Raw genomic sequence first — 22,149 nt, forward strand, 5'->3', positions numbered from 1 at the left:
ATGAAAATTGGTTAGAGAATGGAGCAGGCACACTGAAACGCGAACCTATTTCATGACTTTGAAACAAACCAATGAATAAACAAACCTTTTTTACCGATTTGTAAAATCCGTAAAAAAGGTTGTTGTTTCAGCTTTTTAGATGCTTTCTAGATCCAAAAGTTTGCTTGGCGTTGCTGCATCAGAAAGAGTCAGGACTTTTCTTTTTACTGTAAGAGATTTCTCTCCAAATCTAAATATATAAAAGGAAAAGATGACTGACTGACTGACTGACTGATCTATCTATCGTATAGCTAAAACTACTGGACGGATTGGGCTGAAATTTGGCATGCGGATACCTTTTATGACGTAGGCATCCGCTAAGAAGGGATTTTTGGAAATTCAACCCCTGAAGGCAATCTGAGGGAGTAAAATAAGGTGTTGAAATTTTTGAAGGCCACGCGGACGAAGTCGCGAGCACAAGCTAGTTAAAAAATAAAGTACTTAGAATACTTTCATTAAGAAAGTATAACAGTTCATTTACGTTTCTCTTGCATTGCGAAATATTATTTATTTACAAATAATGATATCAGCTATACATAAATTATACCTAAAAATTAATTACTATAAATTCTTATTCAAACAAGTTACAATGAAATAAAATGTCTGTTCCCAATTTCTGAAACAGGTTTTTATTTTCCATCTGTTGGTATTTTTTCCAATAAACAATCAACTTATTAAATTAATAAAACTACGAACAAAATGTTCCTCTGTCCTATAATATTTTACAACTACAATAAAAATGAAAATTGCTTCCGAGATAAAATCATGAAAGCTCAATATTACTTACAGCGAAAAATAAAACAGATTTCAATGAAAATTCATGTAAAATCGTTCGTTGTTTTATGAAAACTACTCAACCAATTTCGATAAAATTTAAAGGCCGAAATACAAAAAAAAAAGCAAAAAGTTTGATTAGTTAATTAGTACTTATTCAAATGTGAACCCAACTAGTTTTGAATGAAAAGTGCTAATAAGCGCGCTAGGGTTACTTTTCTTAAAAAGAACCGGCCAAGTGCGAGTCAGACTCGCACACCGAGGGATCCGTACCACAATCATATTTTTTTCGATATTGTGTACGTTAAATCAAAAACTATTTAGCATGAAAACAAAAAAAAACTGTTTTAGAATATACAGGTAAAGCCATTTCATATACCTACCCGACTTGGTATAGTAATCTTAGTTTGAAAGTTGAAAATACTAATTTGTTCATATGAGAATCGTGATCGTGATACATCGTGATGTACCTAACCAAAAATTCATGGTTTTCAGTTTTTTCCCCTTGCGTGTGCCTATCTACCTGCTCAATTTCTTGATTCTAGGTCAACGGGAAGTGCACTCTAGGTTTCGTGACAAACAGACAGACAACGAAGTGATCCTATAAGGGTTCCGTTTTCCTTTTGAGGTACGGAACCCTACAAAGATTACGCATTCTGACCACTTGCCTCCCATCGCTTATTAGGTTACTAAGTGCCATTCCCATAGTAATAATATTTCTATGGCCATACCTAACAAATTAACATTTCAAGAATTAGGTAATTGGACAAGTTCCATACAAAAAAGAAAAGCTTGAAAAACATAATTAAGTATGTAAATTATTGTATTATTAGAATTCAGTATAAAATCCTTTATTATTATTGCTATACGATTTTTTCTCGCGACTTCACCCGCGTGGAAAAGGGCTCTTCCTCTCTTACTGTGCGTGCCTGGGGTTCGATCCCAGGCACGCACTTCAACTTCTCGGAGTTCTGTAACAATTAAATACATCGATGATTAAATATCATTTGCTTTAACGGTGAAGAAAAAAACAGTGATGAAACCTGCATACCTGAGAGTTGTCCATAATGTTCTCAAAGGTGTCTGAAGTCTGCCACTAAACTTGGCCAGCGTGGTAGACTATGTTGTCATTCTGGGATAGTGTGAAATAGGATACTTTTTACACCGGAAAAGCAATGAGTTTCCACGGGATTTTTAATTACTTTAATCCCCGCGGACAAATTTAAGGACATCATCTAGTCCTCTAGTATCCTCCTCTTGAATATTATGCTATGTAGATACTATTATAGCATAATAAAATATGTATTAGCATATTTAAAGAATAAAAATATAAGGACAGGTTCTATAATAAATACTGAAAAATATAATTAATCAATTGGTAATAAAAATAAATCAATAAAATAACGTAAAAAATATTTTTATTCAATTAAACTTTCACAAGTATTTTTATATCGTCAGCTGATCTACCACTGGTTCGAAATGCCTTTCCTACCGAGAAGAACCAGTAAGAAACTCGGCGGTTGCTCTTATCATCTATACATATTATGCCATGTATAAAAAAAAGTATTGACAGTCCTATGCGTTGCTGGAACGAGCTGCAGGTCAAATCCACGCTCTTTTATCATTTAGATAATCTTTAATAATTGTGTAATATGCTTTTTTCAGGAGCATACTTTTAATAGATTTTATAAACTTGTGAAAAAGCAAGTCCAAAATAGTTTGCCGGATTTTATTATAAAAGGTTATACCTACCTACCCATTCCCACAAATGAATTTTGGACTTTCATGAGGTGGAAGGTAGGAGCTGCAAGCTTATTACGGTTTCTAGTTAGATTTGTGTAGATCACCGATTTTCTTGTAACTAAGAAATTTTGTCTTACAAAAATTATATTCGCGTATCAGCAAGCGCAGTGTGGGACGACCTCCAACCCGCTGGACTGACGACCTTAAGAAGATAGCGGGAAGTGGGTGGATGAGGAAGGCGGAGGATCGTGTGTGGTGGCGTGCTCTTGGGAAGGCCTGTGTCCAGCAGTGGACGCAAACAGGCTGATTGATTGATTGATTGAAAAATTATATTATTGTAAATATATTGCGAGGGTACTGTAAGGATACCTATTTTATTAGCTACTAGCTGGCGACTTCGTTCCGCCTAACAGTCGATTCAAATTTTTTAAATTTTTCTCTCAGTAAGAACCATCCTCGTACTTCAAGGAATATTATTAAAAAAGAATTAGCGAAATCGGTTCAGCGGTTCTCGAGATTTGCCATGAGCAACACATTTAGTGATTCATGTTTATATTATAGAAGATATTAGGTAGTTTTTATTCCATTCGCGTGGAACACAATAACAAATAAATAAATTATCTTTTTTCCTCAACTGACTTAAAAGGTACCTACTTAAAATGTTGCTTAGAACAAAAACGCGCACGCACATCGCATAGGACATATTTACCGCAAACTAACAATAAAACCGTGCGTACCTGATAGGCACCTATTATCCAGCCACACAACTTTTAGGTAGTTTTTCGAAAATAGTAGACTAATCATACATCGAAGGTTTATGGTAATGAGTTTTGCGGGCATAACATATTTTATGCATCTACATGTTTATCCATAAAAACTTTGGTCTAAACTACTCATTTACTTCATATTTGTGCAAATCTGGGAAAATTCAGAAAATTATCTTTCACGAACAAATGAAGTAAATGAGTAAGGTAAGCAGGTAAGGTAGGTCAGTCAGTCAGTCAGTCAGTCAGTCATCTTTTCGTTTTATATATTTGGAATCCGCATTGCTGAGAGTTGCGACTCCTTTCCATTATCATTAATTATATAATGGCAGGGGTTCCCTTGGGATAATAATTCGGTGGGTTCCCAGATCCTTCCGCATACAGGATGTTAGTGATAATAACCGGGACCGACGGCTTAACGTGCTCTCTGAGGCACGGAGAGAACGAAAAGCCCAAATTTGTACCTCAAAAGTCGGTCACCCATCCAGTTACTGACTCGAGTCAACGTTACTTAACAATCACAATCGATTGATATGCGTTGTTACAACTAGGCCACACATCCCTCTTGACTACGGAACCCTAATAATGACGGTTTTTTTTGTTTTTTTATTCAGATACAAGTTAGCCCTTGATTGCAATCTCACCTGGTGGTAAGTGACGATGGAGTCTAAGATGGAAGCGGGCTAACCTGGAAGGGGTATGGTAGTTTTTAATAAACTCAGGCCCTTTTGGTTCTACACGGCATCGTACCGAAACGCTTAATCGCTTGGCGGCACGGCTTTGCCGGTAGGGTGGTAACTAGCCACGGCCGAAGCCTCCCACCAGACCAGACCAGAAATTTAGAAATTATAAAATTCCAAATGCCTGCCAGGAATCGAACCCGGGACCTCCCACTAATAAGACCACACCGCTTACCACTGCGCCAGGGAGGTCGTCAAAAATCAGAGGGTCAATAAGTCGGCGAGTAGGTAGGTACCTACTTAAAGACGTCGATGAAGGAACCTTAATAAGGCTTCTAAATACTTTGTTGCCTGAAAATCGAGCAAAAAAAGGAGTTTTGACAGTTATTACGATTTTACATAAAAGTCGCCTGCGCCTGCGCAATACAACAGTCACAGCGCGGATCGCGCTTCGTCGACACGGTTTTAATTTTTTAGTTTTTTTCTTTTGATAAGTTTTTGTTGTTTTTTTTTTGTTATCTTTATACACCTATCTAGTTCCGTATAATTTTGTTTATATTTTAAAGTGTGTCATTATAATAATCGTGAGTATATCTAATCTTTTGTTATGGTTAAGATTAATCTACCGATCTATACTTAAATATAATTACTTTATTGTCATTGATATTTTTTTATACTATGATAATTGCGGAGGTAAAGGTTGTCTGTAAAAAGTAGAGGTAGGTATTAGGACAGATCGCCACCAGTGGCGTGCACAGGAGTTCAAGCCAGGGTATGCATTTAGGTATGAACTTATTTTATAAATAAAATAAAAAATAAAATAAAATGTTTTTATTTCGACCAACAAGGATCATGTTGGTGTTAGTAATTATATGGAATTTATATGGAAGTCGCCGTGTGTATGTGCACGCAGTCGCCTTATTTTTTTTCTCGTGAGGAAAATCCATCATGGATACCACCGGCCGTGGTTATGTCGGACTCCTACCGACTAAAAACTGAAAAAAATTAAAGTTTTGTTTATCTGTTTGCTTTTCACGACTCAACTTTTTGATGGCACACAGATAGCTTGCATCCTGAGGAAGGACATCTACTACTGGATCATCTACTTTTAGTCCCGGAAAACCAAAAAGTTCCCACGAGATTCCAAAACCTAAAGGTACCGAAGTACCGAAGTTGCAAGCATCAGCTATTCATATTATAAAATCTCAATACAAGTTAATTGAGCCGCACTCAAAGAACGATTAAGTTACTAATTAATAGTACCTAACCAGTATATGACAAGTCATTAAGTTCAGATAAAACGAAAAACCACGAGCGAACAATCCACACTAAGGCTGAGATCTATAGAGCGCACTTTAACTTTGCTCAGACTAAAGATTGAGTCAAAACGAGACAGATTTATGTGAGAGATATAGCTCAGTCTCGTTTTAACTATGTCTTAAGTCTAAGCTAAGTCCTTACAGTTATAGTAGAGCATACAGTTCCTTTCCATAAGATTTGACTATCCACAAAGATTTGTTTGACGAAGGCTTTACATTCGCGTTATCTCGTCTGATCTGGCGCAGCTCTTAACAAATTATCTTCAGAGTCAGGGTCGATTATGATTACGGAAACTAGTTTCAGTCTGTATTTTCCGACAGCTCGTCGATTTTAATTTCCTTGTGTTACAATACAACACAATATTTCGTCGTGATTATGTCTATCCAGCAAGAAAGAAAGAAAGAAAGACAAACAGGCAACATTTATTTACTAACTAGATGATGCCATACGCGTGTTAAAAATCCCGTGGGAACTCTTTGATTTTCCAGGATAAGAAGTTGCATGTGGCAACTGTACCAAATTGGACGATCGGATGGGCCATCCACTCTTAGATTTTCCGGAGCTCTTTTCTTTTTTAAACTAACTCTGTACCAAATTTCATCAAAATGGGTTAAACTGTTAGGCCGTGGAAAACTGGAAAGACACACATACAAAAAACACACTTTCGCATTATTTATCAGTACCTACCCTTATTATAAATGCGAAAGTGTGTTTATTTGTTGGTTTGTTGGTTTGTCCTTCAATCACGTCGCAACGGTGCAACAGATTGACGTGATTTTTTGCATGAGTATAGATAAAGACCTGGAGAGTGACATAGGCTACTTTTTATCTCGGAAAATCAAAGAGTTCCCACAGGATATTGAAAACCTAAATCCACACGGACGAAGTCGCGGGCATCGCCTAGTAATATTATAAGTATACTAGCTGTTGAATTAGGTTTTTTAATGGATGGAATTTAATGGAAGTATGAATAGATAGTAACTTAATACCACGATCCTCATGTACAAAGTGCAGAATAATAACTCGATACCTATGCGAATACCGGCATTTCGTGAAGGTAGCACCAACACTCTTAGCACTGACCTCGTTCTCGGCTATCAGTTTCCTACACGCGGTATACCTAAAAGGTTACAGGTATTGACACAGTTGGTATCTCAATACACGAAACCATTTTTAACCGACTTCAAAAAAAGGAGGAGGTTCTCAATTCGTCGGAATCTTTTTTTTTTTTTTATGTATGTTCCCCGATTACTCGAAGACGCCTGGACCGATTTTGAAAATTCTTTTTTTGTTTGAAAGGTTATACTTCAAAGTTGGTCCCATTTAAATTTGGTGAAGATCTGATGAACATCTTCGAAGATAGATACTGGAACTCCTCAACGGATAAGAGTAAATTGCTCGCGATCAGTGTAATAGCTTAGTAAACAGTAGATTTTTAACCAGTCATAATTCCATGGGACCACTAAAAATTGTGAAATAAAAAACTTTTACAAAAAAAAAACCGACTTCGATACACAAACACTAAAAATTGAAAAATAATTTAATTTATTACCGAATATATTATGTATACAAGAGTTAATATAGTTCCATAATAATATTTTTTGGGGTCGGTGCCAATGAGGTGCCATTGTGGAGTCTCATAAAAATATGAAGTCTAGACGATTCGCGCAGCTAAAGCTAATTGGCACCGCCGGCACAAAAAGTATTATTATGGACCTATATTAACTCTTGTATACATAATATATTCGGTAATAAATTAAATTATTTTTCAATTTTTAGTGCTTGTGTATCGAAGTCGGTTTTTATTTTTTTTGTAAAAAAAAATTACAATAGTAATATTTAAATATCTATCTAAATACTAGCTTATGCCCGCGACTTCGTCCGCGTGTACTACACAAATTGCAAACCCTAATTTCACCCCCTTACGGGCCGTTACGCACTCATCCGATCCGAGTCCGTGAAAATACGTTCCTTTTTGTTTTGTATGGTAGATAATGACATACCTATGTCGTAGATAATCGCTGGTATTCTCACGGATGACGGATAGAATTCGGATGACGGGAGCGCAGTGCGTAATCGCCGTTAGTGGCTGAATTTTATAAAATCCTTTCTTAGCGGATGCCTACGTCATAATATTATAGTGTCATAGCTATCTGCAATCTGCATGCCAAATTTCAGCCCGATCCGACCAGTAGTTTGGGGTGTGCGTCGTCACAGTCCAATCGGTGTCACCAGTCAATCAGTCAGTCAGACAGTCAGCTTTCCTTTTATATATTTAGGTAGATAATACTAGCTTACGCTCGCGTCCGCGTGGACTACTACTGAAATTTCAAACCCCAATTTCACCCCCTTAGAGGTTGAATTTTCAAAAATGCTTTGTTAGTGGATAGCTATCTGCATGCCAAATTTAGGCCCGATCCGTTCAGTAGTTTAAGCTGTGCGTTGATAGAACAGTCAGTCAGTCAATCAGTCACCATTTCCTTTTAAAAATTTAGATTATGTTATCTAAGTTTTTATTAACTACGAGCGCACTTCTGATGCCTACTTCTAGTTACAACTATTGTTATTCTATTCAACATTCAAAGATAAAACGGTCATACTTATGTCACCTACATCTGATAGTTAGCAATAATAATAATTTTAGCAAAAACAATTCTCGTAGATAACAGCGATCAAAGTTCAATCAATAACGATACAGCCGGGTCAATGATATAATTCGATGCACGTGAGGCGAACGGGATTCTAATAGGTATATTATCTGTAATCTGTATGTTTAGACGTAATAATTGTAGCTTTGAACTCTTTTAGCGCGTGGTGAAAATCGGAACTAACGCCGCCATCTTGTGAAGTGTCACGCTATTGAAATTTTCTGTTTATAACAGAAAATTTCAACAGCGTGACACTTCACAGGATGAAAGAAATGGTAGAACCATTTCTTTCATCCTGTGAAGTGTATCCATATTTACAGAAAAAAATTTCTGTAAATATTAGAACCATTCCATATACTTATGTCTATTATGATTTATTTCTACAACTACGCCCCCTCTGTCAATGTCATTCAAGTGCCAAAAGAGCCTTGTCGTACTGTAGCTACTATAGTTGGGCCATTATGAACGAGCGAACGGAACTGCCTAAGCTTGCCGATCGAGGTGTCCAGCTGTTAAGCATCTATAGGTGGTGGTTTGTGGTACCTACTCACAGACTTCTCCATAATAAACAATATACAACTTTATCATCATCAACCGATAGACGTCCACTGCTGGACATAGGTTTCTTGTAGGGACTTCCACACGCCACGGTCTTGCGCCGCCTGAATCCAGCGGCTCCCTGCGACTCATTTGATGTCGTCCGTCCACCTAGTGGGGGGGTCTTCCAACGCTGCGTCTTCCGGTGCGAGGTCGCCATACCAGCACCTTTAGGACCCCAACGTCTATCGGTTTTACGAACTATGTGCCCTGCCCATTGCCACTTCAGCTTCGCAACCCGTTGAGTAAAGTAAAGTAAAATATGCTTTATTGTACACCAAAACAAAAACAATAGACATATAACAAATACAGCATGTACAATAGGCGGCCTTATCGCTAAAATAGCGATCTCTTCCAGGCAACCTTAGGGTAGAGGATATTATAAAAATTAAAGAAAGCGGAAGAGGTGTACTAATTAAATAAAGTAAATACAATTAATATACGTATATATATATATAAATGAAAATACAGTAAATAAATAAGAGAGGAATAGACGACAGATAAGTGGAATAAAAAGTAAAAATAAATAAACACATCAAATGGAGGATAAATAAAATAGCTTCAATTTAGTTTTAAAAATAGATAGTGATTGAGACTGTTTGATATCCAAGGGGAGAGAATTCCATAGCAGTATAGCGGTAACAGTAAATGATTTAGCATAATAAGAAGAGGAGTGTGTAGGAATTTTCAGGCGTAGATTATTTTGAGAACGAAGAGAAAAAGAGTGTGTATCACATCGGTACTCAAAACGTTCTTTAAGATAAAGAGGAATCGAGGGATTAAACAGTATACAGTAAGTTGAGCTATGCCAGTTACTCTAGTTCTCCTACGGATCTCCTCATTCCTGATTTAACCACGTAGAGAAACTCCAAGCATAGCTCTCTCCATCGTCCGCTGAGTGACTAAGCTTTCTTATGAGGCCCATAGTTAGCGACCATGTCTCGGATCCATATGTCATCACTGGCAACACGCACTGGTCGAAAACTTTGGTCTTCAAGCTCTGAGGAATTTTGGACAAGAAGACATCTAGAAGCTTCCTGAATGCTGCCCAACTGAGTTGGATATACAACTTCGGTAATATGAAAAAATGTTTTGGCCACAGTGAACCATGCTCTGGTCCGTCGTGTTGGTGGCGCTGCAGTGCCATCTGTTGAGTGGACACTTCATCAAGGATGACCACTTTCGTGATAGAGAAGTGGTCCTTGCTTTCGTGGTAAGTCCCTATCCTAATCTCTATCTAAACTTCCATACTAATATTATTTTTAAACGTTCTGTCTGCCTGTCTGTCTGTCTGTCTGCCTGTATGCTAGCTTATCACGGCCCAATAGTTCAACCGATTTTTATGAAATTTGGTACAACTTACATCCCGGGGAAGGACAGAATACTTTTTATCCCGGAAAATCATAGAGTTCCCACGAGATTTTAAACAATCTAATTCCAAGCGGATGAAGTCGCGGGCATCATCTAGTACTTCTACACTAATATTATAAAGAGGAAAACTTTGTTTGTTTGTTTGTTTGTTTGTTTGTTTGTTTGTTTGTTTGTTTGTTTGTTTGTACTGAATAGGCTCAAAAACTACTGGACCGATTTTAAAAATTCTTTCACCATTCGAAAGCTACATTATCCACGAGTAACATAGGCTATATTTTATTTTGGAAAAAAATAGGGTTCCGTAAGATATTTGGGTTTTTCGGACACAAGGTGTAAAAAATCAACCAGAAAAGTTACTTATTTTGCGTACGCTGCCTAAACTATAAAAGATAGAACCATAAAATGTTCTAATTAATTGTAGATCTTATAAATATCTACAAAAAAGTCCGCGACACACTATACCCATCTATGTCGAGTGAGGCACAGCAACCATTTTTTTATTTAAAAATCTTGAATTTTTTTTGGACTACATTTAAACGCGTTTATTTTACTCATGCTATTAATCCTTATCAAAATAAATGATTTCATCACTAAGAACAGTTTATGGAGATAATATTTGGTCTTTGAATGATTAAAATTGGACGTTTGGTTTTGAAGTTATGGCGAAATTAAAATATTACGATTTCTGCTGCACGGCCCGTTGTCTACACTAATATTATAAAGAGGAAAACTTTGTTTGTTTGTTTGTTTGTTTGTTTGTTTGTTTGTACTGAATAGGCTCAAAAACTACTGGACCGATTTTAAAAATTCTTTCACCATTCGAAAGCTACATTATCCACGAGTAACATAGGCTATATTTTATTTTGGAAAAAAAATAGGGTTCCGTAAGATATTTGGGTTTTTCGGACACAAGGTGTAAAAAATCAACCAGAAAAGTTACTTATTTTGCGTACGCTGCCTAAACTATAAAAGATAGAACCATAAAATGTTCTAATTAATTGTAGATCTTATAAATATCTACAAAAAAGTCCGCGACACACTATACCCATCTATGTCGAGTGAGGCACAGCAACCATTTTTTTATTTAAAAATCTTGAATTTTTTTTGGACTACATTTAAACGCGTTTATTTTACTCATGCTATTAATCCTTATCAAAATAAATGATTTCATCACTAAGAACAGTTTATGGAGATAATATTTGGTCTTTGAATGATTAAAATTGGACGTTTGGTTTTGAAGTTATGGCGAAATTAAAATATTACGATTTCTGCTGCACGGCCCGTTGTCTACACTAATATTATAAAGAAGAAAACTTTGTTTGTTTGTTTGTTTGTTTGTTTGTTTGTTTGTTTGTACTGAATAGGCTCAAAAACTACTGGAACGATTTTAAAAATTCTTTCACCATTCGAAAGCTACATTATCTACACTAATATTATAAAGAGGAAAACTTTGTTTGTTTGTTTGTTTGTTTGTTTGTTTGTTTGTTTGTTTGTTTGTTTGTTTGTTTGTACTGAATAGGCTCAAAAACTACTGGAACGATTTTAAAAATTCTTTCACCATTCGAAAGCTACATTATCCACGAGTAACATAGGCTATATTTTATTTTGGAAAAAAATAGGGTTCCGTAAGATATTTGGGTTTTTCGAACACAAGGTGTAAAAAATCAACCAGAAAAGTTACTTATTTTGCGTACGCTGCCTAAACTATAAAAGATAGAACCATAAAATGTTCTAATTAATTGTAGATCTTATAAATATCTACAAAAAAGTCCGCGACACACTATACCCATCTATGTCGAGTGAGGCACAGCAACCATTTTTTATTTAAAAATCTTGAATTTTTTTGGACTACATTTAAACGCGTTTATTTTACTCATGCTATTAATCCTTATCAAAATAAATGATTTCATCACTAAGAACAGTTTATGGAGATAATATTTGGTCTTTGAATGATTAAAATTGGACGTTTGGTTTTGAAGTTATGGCGAAATTAAAATATTACGATTTCTGCTGCACGGCCCGTTGTCTACACTAATATTATAAAGAGGAAAACTTTGTTTGTTTGTTTGTTTGTTTGTTTGTTTGTTTGTTTGTACTGAATAGGCTCAAAAACTACTGGACCGATTTTAAAATTCTTTCACCATTCGAAAGCTACATTATCCACGAGTAACATAGGCTATATTTTATTTTGGAAAAAAATAGGGTTCCGTAAGATATTTGGGTTTTTCGGACACAAGGTGTAAAAAATCAACCAGAAAAGTTACTTATTTTGCGTACGCTGCCTAAACTATAAAAGATAGAACCATAAAATGTTCTAATTAATTGTAGATCTTATAAATATCTACAAAAAAGTCCGCGACACACTATACCCATCTATGTCGAGTGAGGCACAGCAACCATTTTTTTATTTAAAAATCTTGAATTTTTTTTGGACTACATTTAAACGCGTTTATTTTACTCATGCTATTAATCCTTATCAAAATAAATGATTTCATCACTAAGAACAGTTTATGGAGATAATATTTGGTCTTTGAATGATTAAAATTGGACGTTTGGTTTTGAAGTTATGGCGAAATTAAAATATTACGATTTCTGCTGCACGGCCCGTTGTATTATCTACACTAATATTATAAAGAGGAAAACTTTGTTTGTTTGTTTGTTTGTTTGTTTGTTTGTACTGAATAGGCTCAAAAACTACTGGACCGATTTTAAAAATTCTTTCACCATTCGAAAGCTACATTATCCACGAGTAACATAGGCTATATTTTATTTTGGAAAAAAATAGGGTTCCGTAAGATATTTGGGTTTTTCGGACACAAGGTGTAAAAAATCAACCAGAAAAGTTACTTATTTTGCGTACGCTGCCTAAACTATAAAAGATAGAACCATAAAATGTTCTAATTAATTGTAGATATTTATAAGATCTACAAAAAGTCCGCGACACACTATACCCATCTATGTCGAGTGAGGCACAGCAACCATTTTTTTATTTAAAAATCTTGAATTTTTTTTGGACTACATTTAAACGCGTTTATTTTACTCATGCTATTAATCCTTATCAAAATAAATGATTTCATCACTAAGAACAGTTTATGGAGATAATATTTGGTCTTTGAATGATTAAAATTGGACGTTTGGTTTTGAAGTTATGGCGAAATTAAAATATTACGATTTCTGCTGCACGGCCCGTTGTATTATATTATATAAAGAGGTAATGTCGTTAAGTTTGTTTGTAGGGGGTAATCTTTAGAACTACTGAACCGATTTTAAAAATTCTTTCACCAGTAGAAAGCTACATTATTCCTGAGTGACATAGGCTATACGGGATCTTTAAAAACCTAAATCTACGCGGGCGAAGCCGCGGGGATCAGCTAGTAATATTATAAAAAGGTAAAGTTTTAAGCTTGTTTGTAGTAATCTCTGGAACTACTGAACCGATTTTGAGAATTCTTTCACCAGTAGAAACCTACATTTTTCCTGAGTGACATAGGCTACATTTTTTTAAATAGAGATCCCGGTGAAAATTGTAATAAGCTACCCGTGCGAAGCTGGGGTGGGTGGCTAGTAACTTCTATAGGTCTGTTATATAGGTAACTAGATACAGTGCGCGGCAGAAAGTAATGTACATCGGCCATTAGAATGACATTTCGGCTTTGTAGAGCGTTGTCTCTGTCACTCATATCTATATGACGTTTTATCGGTCTCAATGACATGGGCAATCTACAAATCTGCTATCTCCTTCTAAATGTCGATGTACATTACTTTCTGCCGCGTACTCACAGACCACCCACCTATATAGACGCCTAATAGCCGAATACCCCCGCTCGCCAAGCTTAGGCACTTGCGTAGCATAAATGTCGGCCCACGCCCGGTCGGTACCCTCATTCCGCACATTGTTTTGATTACGTGACTTTTAAGTCCACCAATCACAACAAAGCATTCTCCCCTGTCCCCCGCCAACATTTTACGATTTTGTTTTTATGTAAAACCTTGTATATGCGTACTCTAGGCATAGGGATATCTACTCTTGTGCTCTGAGTAGAATTCTCTTTGCGTGTACTGTACCTTATATTTTGTTTGCAGGTAAACAGACACGGCGAGAGGTCTCCAGATGCGGACGAGCTGTCCTTTTCAGACCAGCAACAGAAAATATTGAACGTTACTTACATCGAAGGCTTGGAAGGTCTTACTAATGTAAGTGAATTTGCAATTATGTATTTTCGAAGCGAATGGGACGGGGACCCAACAAAAAGGTGAAACGAACAAACGCGGCTAACTAACGCGTCTAAATAAGTTTTCATTTAATATCAAAGGAAAATCAAAATCAAAATCTATTTGTTGTTGAAATAGGTATACCTATGTAAGGTGTTGGTAAAATTTGTTTTTTTTTTTTTTGTAGAGACAAACAGTTACAATTAGATAACTAGATAGTATATATATAAAAACACTTAAACCAAAGCAGTCTCCAATGAGAAATTAACACTTATAATAAAAAAAAATTATGTCACTCTATTTCATGCCTATGTGAGGCGTACAAATTTTAGCCTTAAAACTATAAAACTATACAATTACGTGGACATAAGTTGCGCAAATAACTAACCTAAAAAAAACCGGCCCAGTGCGACTCAGGCTCGCGCAACGAGAGTTCCGTACTACAGTCGTATTTTTTCGACACTTTGCACGATAAAATAAATAAAAATCTGTTTTATAATCCACAGGTAAGGCCTTTCATAATATGATACCCAAACTTGATATAGTTATCTTACTTCGAAAATTGAAAATAGTAATTTTTATTTCATGACCACAATTTGATTTTTCAGATTTTTCCCGTAATGTCTGCTATAAGACCTACCTACCTGCCAAATTTCATGATCCTAGGTCAACGGGAAGTACCCTGTAGGTTTCTTGACAGACCGATAGACAGACAGACAGACAGATAACAAAGTGTTCCTATAAGGGTTCCGTTTTTCCTTTTGAGGTACGGAACCCTAAAAAGAAAAGGAAGAAACATAAACTATTATTTTTACGTCATGTTTTACTTTTAGTGTAGGTACCTATTTACACAAAAACTTTTTCAAGGACAAAACACAAATAATTTAAAAAAAAAATAGTAGTCATAACCGCTTTTTAAGACACTCTTTTTTCATCGTTTTTTTTTTCGTATTTTGATGAAATTAATAGGTAGATATACTTAATAAAACAAAACAGAAAAATGAACTTAAATGTCAACACAAAACATTAAGGTCAAAATAACAAAAGGTCATTGCGACCTCTTATAGCTATTAAGAGCGCTATAAAACCTCAAATGTCAATCCCAAATTAATTGGGACAACATTAGGACAACCTGTTCCTATGAGAGGAACAAAAAAACAAAGTTACTAGGTACTAAAACCTGTTTTTATCTTGGATAAAGGTAATAATAATTTTTTATTTATCGTTCTTCATTATAAGTTTAATAATGTTATTATTTAAGGGATGACTCGCACTTGACCGATTTTTATTAACCTTTCTAATAATGAACTATTAGATCTGATCACGAAATTTCAAGGTGGCTAGAGATTTTTCTTTACATAGAAGAAAATTTTTAAAAGGACGGGCTTTTATATAATATTTGTGACCTTAAACAAAGCACAGGCCCTATTCAAATATTAGACAACAAAAATTGGGTTGTAGAGCAAACTTATAAAGTTCCTTTTTCAGGAAGGACAAGATCTTGAGAAGAAATCTGCGTAAAATCTCGGGATATTAAAATTATAAAGATTTTTAAACAAATAAACTTTTAAAATTTGTTTTCTGAGAGGAGGCCCGTGCTCAGTAGTGAGCCGGCGATTAGTTAATGATGATGATGATATCTAGCGATCAATGAAAGTAATTATGCCGTTTATAAATTCGTCTGCGCCCTGCACCCCCAATGCGTTTCCTAGCAACCAATCGTTCCCAAATTGATCCTACTTACAATATATATATCATGAAATGAAATCATCGTAAGGGCGTTTGTGCACTTATCCGTGATTTAACGGATCCGCGAAAAAAAATACGAATCGAATGTATGTATTTGTATGACGGCCACTTCGAAGAATCACGGATACGGGCCGAATACGGATAAGTGCACAAACGCCCTAAGAAAACTTGCACGTCTCGCAAAAAAAAATTGTGATTATGACGTGTAACCATGAAGTGAAGTATTTTTTTTAAATATTATATCCATTGGTTCTAAAATTTCCCAAAATTCAAAAAATTTCACGCTCGCTACGCTCTCAATTTGCCTGTTTAATAACCCGGAACCTTAGTCAAAATTTGGAACGCTCATTGCAAAAGTTTGTCTTATCCCTCCTATGAAGAAGCCTTTGCCCAGACGACTAAATAGAATAGAATAGATTTTTATTCAGATAAACTTTTACATGTGGTTTTGAATCGTCAACTAGTTTAATTTTCCACTGGTTCGGAATGCCGAGAAGAACCAGCAAGAAATTCGGCGGTTGCTCTTTTCAAGAGATCAATTTACAATATTATTATACCATACTGTACAAGCAATTGCAGCCCCGTGCATTGCTGGAGCGAGTCAAATCCAAGCTCTCTTATCATTTACATAGTCTTCTACTGTATAATATGCTTTTTTTAAGAACACACTTTTAATAGATTTTTTAAACTTCTGTAAAGGCAAGTCTAAAATTGTTTGTGGAATTTAAATTAAATTGTTTATATATTATATACTATATTAAGATTATAATAATTTCATGTTTTTAAAAGATACAAATTAAAAGTTAATTAATTAATAATTTAAACTAAAACTAAAACCTTAAAAAATATAATATTATAACTAAAATATATTATTAAAAGGAGTCCCTTTGGGCAAGGTTCCGAAGAAACTGGCAGCGTTCCCCCTTTGTATAGCTAGGCTAATTCTTTGTCCGAGGTAGCTGCCAGCTCTTCGGTCTCCTGTGATGTCGACAATTGTTTATATATTTTCACAGTCCGGCAAACTCACAGCCTACCAAATTGGTAAATTCATCAAACAGCGATACGGAGATGCAGGGTTGAAGCTCCTTTCCAGCATTTACCTCCAAGACGAGATAGCAGTAAGGAGCACGGATAAGGAGAGGACCAAGATGACTGCGCTAATGGCCATGGCTGCGGTGTACCCTCCGGAAATTCCCCAGCAGTGGGATGAAGGTCTGGGCAAGGTCTGGCAGCCCGTACCTTATACTGCTGTACCTTTGTCGGAAGACTATGTAAGTATACTATGAACGTCAAGTACTAAAGTAGACGAGGATTTAGTAGTTGTAGAAAAGTATAATCGGGCATTTGGACCCGAAATAAAAATATACCATCAGCTCGAAACTTCTGTGTAGTGCTGACGTCACTAAAATGGCGGCCACGCGCATTAATAATTTGCGGGACGTATAAGTCCAAACACCACAATAGCCTATGTCAGTGATTTGAATATAATACTGTTAATTTCATTTGTGTCCGCCGTGGTGGGTATGGTTTCCATACTTCAGTGTATTTATCAAACCATGCCAATGCCACGGAGTGGTGGACACGTCCAAAGCGATTTCAAATACAAATACAAATACAAATTTCTTTATTGCGAATCTGAGTAAACAGTGGAGATGTTACAAAAAACAAAAAGGTACAGCCAAATTCTGCCTATTAGCATGCAATATGTTATGATATATACCTAACAACGTGTACATAGTTTTGATAAAATTAGCCAAATTAAATACTTAGTCACAAAAGAATAAAAAACAAGATAGTATTTAATACAAAATATGTCAAAAGGTAACCATCAATACAACCTAAAGGAAAAAATGTCGTCTTAGATATTCGTCAACACTATAAAAAATATTTTTAATTAAATATTCGAATAACTTCTTTTTAAGGCTTTCTATTTTATTTATATTTACAAGTTCTCTTATTTGCAAAGGTAGTTTGTTTACAATTTTGACTGCCATAACGTTAAAGCGATTCACATCCTCGTTTCAAATTCGAACCGCTAAGATATGGAATGTACTCCAGCTTCATGTTTACTCTCAGCTTTTAATATAAATACCTACAAATCAAGAGCAAACAGACGTCATCTAGGCAAGCGCCCTCTACCTTGGGCAGCATGATCACTGCCGACAGGTTTGATTGCAGCCAAGCGTTAGTCTGTAAATTAAAAAAAAACATAGGTAGCTTCCTTTTGTCGGGTGTCCTCTGAAACTTTCCATTTTTTTTTATATGTTTAGTATCTACCCAACTTTGACCAGCACTGTATATTTTCAGTTACGTTTCCACTCCAACTGCAAGTATTTCAAAGAGCTGCTGCAGAGGGCCAAGGAGGAAGCTTCTCATCAAGAGTTCGCTCAGTTCAAGGACCTGGCGATAATCCTGAAGAAGGAAACTGGGAGGAATTTCACTGAAAACCCCCTTTTGTACCAAGTGCTCTTCGACTTGTTCAAGAGTCAGGTAAGCATTATTGGAGTAGATTTATTGATCCTGGCGTAATCCCTAAAGTCGAGTGTTGTCACAAATATCACTGAAGCTTGTCTACTTCGGATAATTAGGGTTTCGTACCTCAAAAGGAAAAATGGAACCCTTATAGGATCACTTTGTTGTTTGTCTATCTGTATGTCGGCCTGTCAAGAAACCTACAGGGCACTTCCCGTTGACCTAGAATCATGAAAATTGGCAGGTAGGTAGGTCTTATAGCTGACATTAGGGGAAAAATCTAAAAACCGTGAATTTGTGGTTAGGTACATCACATAAAAAAAAATTAAATTGTAGTTATAAACTAATAATTAGTATTCTCAATTTTCGAAGTAAGATAACTATCAAGTGGGGTATTATATGAAAGGGATTCACCTGTGCATTCTAAAACGGATTTTTATTTATTTTTATGCATCATAGTTTTTGAATTATCGTGCAAAATGTCGAAAAAATACGTCTGTAGTAGGAACCCTCGTTGCGCGAGCCTGACTCGCACTTGGCCGGTTTTTCACTAAAAAGAGAGTTTGCAATAATATACGATACGTTGTCAAAAATCGCTCTTCAAATTCAATTCAAAAATCAATCAAAGGAAACCATGCCATCGTATTTTCACTACATCACATCGCTTTCCTAGGAAACCCTCGTCCAACTATCCCGTCAGTTCATCCGATAGACTCTAGATAGGTAGGTATGTCAGAGATAGTTTATTCTTGCCGTTTGCGTAGGTATGACAAAAAAGATAAACAAAAACACGAAGTCAATGTGATAAAGTTCACATAAATAGCCGTTGAACTAATCCAAATTGTCATCAAACTGGGACTCAAAACCAATTAGCATATAAAACGCCTCTCTTATCTCGAGGGCAATTGTTTTATAACTCTGCTTAACATCATTATATACGTGTCTATTTATATTTCTGTCTGTTAAGAAACCTACAGGGTACTTCCCGTTGACCTAGAATCATGAAATTTGGCAGGTAGGTAGGTCTTATAGGTGACATTCGCGGAAAAATCTGGAAACCGTGAATTTGTGGTTACATCACACAAAAAATTAAATTGTGGTCATGAACTAATAATTAGTGTTTTCAATTTTGAAGTAAGATAACTATACCTATCAAGTGGGGTATCATAAGAAAGGTCTTCATCTGTACATTCTACAACAGATTTTTATTTATTTTTAAGCATCATAGTTTTTGAATTATCGTGCAAAATGTCGAAAAAATACGATTGAGTACGGAACCCTCGTTGCGCGAGCCTGACTCGCACTTGGCTGGTTTTTTACATATAGAGATATTTATTCCAGGTCAGCCTTGGTCTAGACGTTCCACAATGGGCAAAACCGCTATTGCCTAAACTGGGAGAAGCTGCCGGACTGTCGTACAGGCTGTACTTCCGTTATGACGAGATGAAGAAAATCGGCGGAGGTTGGTACAACACCCATCATCATCATCAACAACAACCGATGAGCCTCAATAGCTCAACGGGTAAAGGAGTGGACTAAAAACCGAAAGGTCGACGCGACGGTTCAAACCCCGCCTGTTGCACTATTGTCGTACGTACTCCTAGCACAAGCCTGACGCTTAGTTGGAGAGGAAAGGGGAATATTAGTCATTTAACATGGCTAATATTTTTTTTTTAAAGACGTCCACTGCTGGACATAGAAGAGACCTAGGTCTCTTGTAGGGACTTCCACAGTCCACACGCCACAGTCTTGCGTCGCCTGAATCCACCGGCTCCCTGCGAATCGTCTGATGGCGTCCATCCACCTAGTGGTCTTCCAACGCTGCGCCTTCCGGTGCGAGGTCGCCATTCCAGCACCTTGGGACCCCAACGTCCATCGGTTTTCATGAACATCCCTTAAACCCAGTTTTCACTAGCCCTTAAATCCTCTTCAACCTAGTTGCCTGGTAGAGATCGCTTCACAGCGATAAGGCCGCTGATTGTATGTTCTTCTTTTACATGTTTCTTTTTGTGTCTTTTCTTTTTGGTGTACAATAAAGAATATTAAACTAAACTAAACATCCATACTAAGTACTTAATATTATAAAGTAGACTAGGCATCAGCTAGTAGCTCATCCTACTATCCTACTATCCTACTAATATTATAATCCTACTATCCTACTAATCCTACTAATATTATAAATGTGAAAATGTGGATGTTTGGAATTTGGATGTTTGGATGTTTAGATGTTTGTTACTTAATCACGCAAAAACTACTGGACAGATTTGGCTGAAATTTGGAATGGAGATAGATTATACCCTGGATTAATACATAGGCTAATTTTTATCCCGGAAAATCAAAGAGTTCCCGCGGGATTTTGAAAAACGTAAATCCACGCGGACGAAGTCGCGGGCATCAACTAATATAGGTATATCGGAAACTTGACACTGGAAGATTTTGTCTCATACAATGCTTGTTTCTTCCACAAAAGTCCCTGTGGAAGTCCCTACAAGATACCTATGTCCAGCTGTGGACGTCTATTGGTTGATGATGATGAATACTTGTTTAAGTATTGATGCCAGCTATTAATACAGGTTTTATGCGTGGCTCTATTTTGGATAAAAAGTAAAATGGCAGACTATGTACCCCAAAACTTCAAAGCCCTGGTACAAAGATTGCATCCAGCAGACAAGCGGTAATCTTGCAGCTGTCACTCTGACTATTCGATTAAGATTTCAAGGATAGAATAATATTGGTACTGATTCTGAGCACAACTAAATTTTAAAGCATCCTCTTCTTACTCATATAATATGAAAGGGACATACATAGTGTTAGGTCGATTGCTGATAGTGTGTTGACTGTTGGAAGTCTGGACACGGCCTAACACGCTCTGACATTCGCGGGGTGTCTATGGTTTTGACTCTAGACTCTATGGGACGCTTGGAATATGAAGAGTTCGTTGTACTTACTGGTAAACCATAATGCCATGGTAATAAGCAAACCGTGATTAAAGTATGTTAAAGTATATAAAAGTGGGTTTTCATTTTAACAATAGTTTGACAGTTTAGGATGCAGATACTCTGAATTTAGTTTAGCGAAAAACAACAGAATCAGCGCCAAATCAATCAGCGTCTTATTCAATGGATTTATTATTAATTTATGCTCAAAGTTTTAACGAGAGGATTTTAATTTCACAATAAAATCTAATTTCCTGTTAGAGATCTCCAAACCCTCTTAAAACTTTGTGCGGAATTAAACTATGGAATAGAATTTCATATTATTGTAAATTGTAATTATTATTCAGATTCTTAGGCTAGCCGCACACTATATCTATCTATCTTTACATATAAAAAGACGTGATTGACTGATTAATCTATCTTATCATGTTTTTAGAGTTCCGTGCCTCAAAAGGAAAAAGGAACCCTTATAAGATCACTTCTTTAGCTGTTCCACCTCTAATGGGGTTGGATAATGTAGGGAAGGGACTGCAACCAAATCAAATATACCCCAAATGCACCCCTTGAGCACTATTATTTTAAAAAATCACGCTCACCGCGTCGCTTGCACCTTTTAAGAGAAATAAATTTTTTGTCTGTCTATCTGTCTACCCATCTGTATGTCGTTTCAGTCAAGACCCGTTAAGGGATTCAGAACCTATGGGGTACTTTCTGTTGAACTAGTATCATGAAATTTGGCAGGTAGCATTGTCTTATAGCACAAGTAAAGGGTAAAATCCGAAAACCGTGAAATTTTGGTTACATCACAAAAATGTGTTATTTCTTGTGCGATGTTAATCCCTTA

The 22,149-nt window shown here is 36.2% G+C and overlaps 1 protein-coding gene across 2 annotated transcripts in view; it reads left to right on the forward strand.

The window, feature by feature from the left end:
* LOC117992983 (venom acid phosphatase Acph-1-like) overlaps nucleotides 1-22,149 on the forward strand; it is a 520,874-nt gene that overhangs the window by 493,331 nt on the left and 5,394 nt on the right. Inside the window, exons 2-7 of one of the 2 annotated variants that reach the window (XM_069506265.1) lie at nucleotides 4,496-4,584; nucleotides 9,668-9,778; nucleotides 14,020-14,130; nucleotides 16,911-17,168; nucleotides 18,205-18,387; nucleotides 19,711-19,831. In XM_069506265.1, the coding sequence (XP_069362366.1) occupies nucleotides 9,674-9,778; nucleotides 14,020-14,130; nucleotides 16,911-17,168; nucleotides 18,205-18,387; nucleotides 19,711-19,831 (778 nt within the window). In that variant the 5' untranslated portion in view covers nucleotides 4,496-4,584; nucleotides 9,668-9,673. Of the gene's footprint in view, nucleotides 1-4,441; nucleotides 4,585-9,667; nucleotides 9,779-14,019; nucleotides 14,131-16,910; nucleotides 17,169-18,204; nucleotides 18,388-19,710; nucleotides 19,832-22,149 lie in introns of those variants that run through there. The other variant, XM_034980725.2, reaches the window with a different exon arrangement.

This window comes from Maniola hyperantus, chromosome 22, assembly GCF_902806685.2.
Source record: "Maniola hyperantus chromosome 22, iAphHyp1.2, whole genome shotgun sequence".
NCBI classification, from domain to species: Eukaryota; Metazoa; Arthropoda; class Insecta; order Lepidoptera; family Nymphalidae; genus Maniola; species Maniola hyperantus.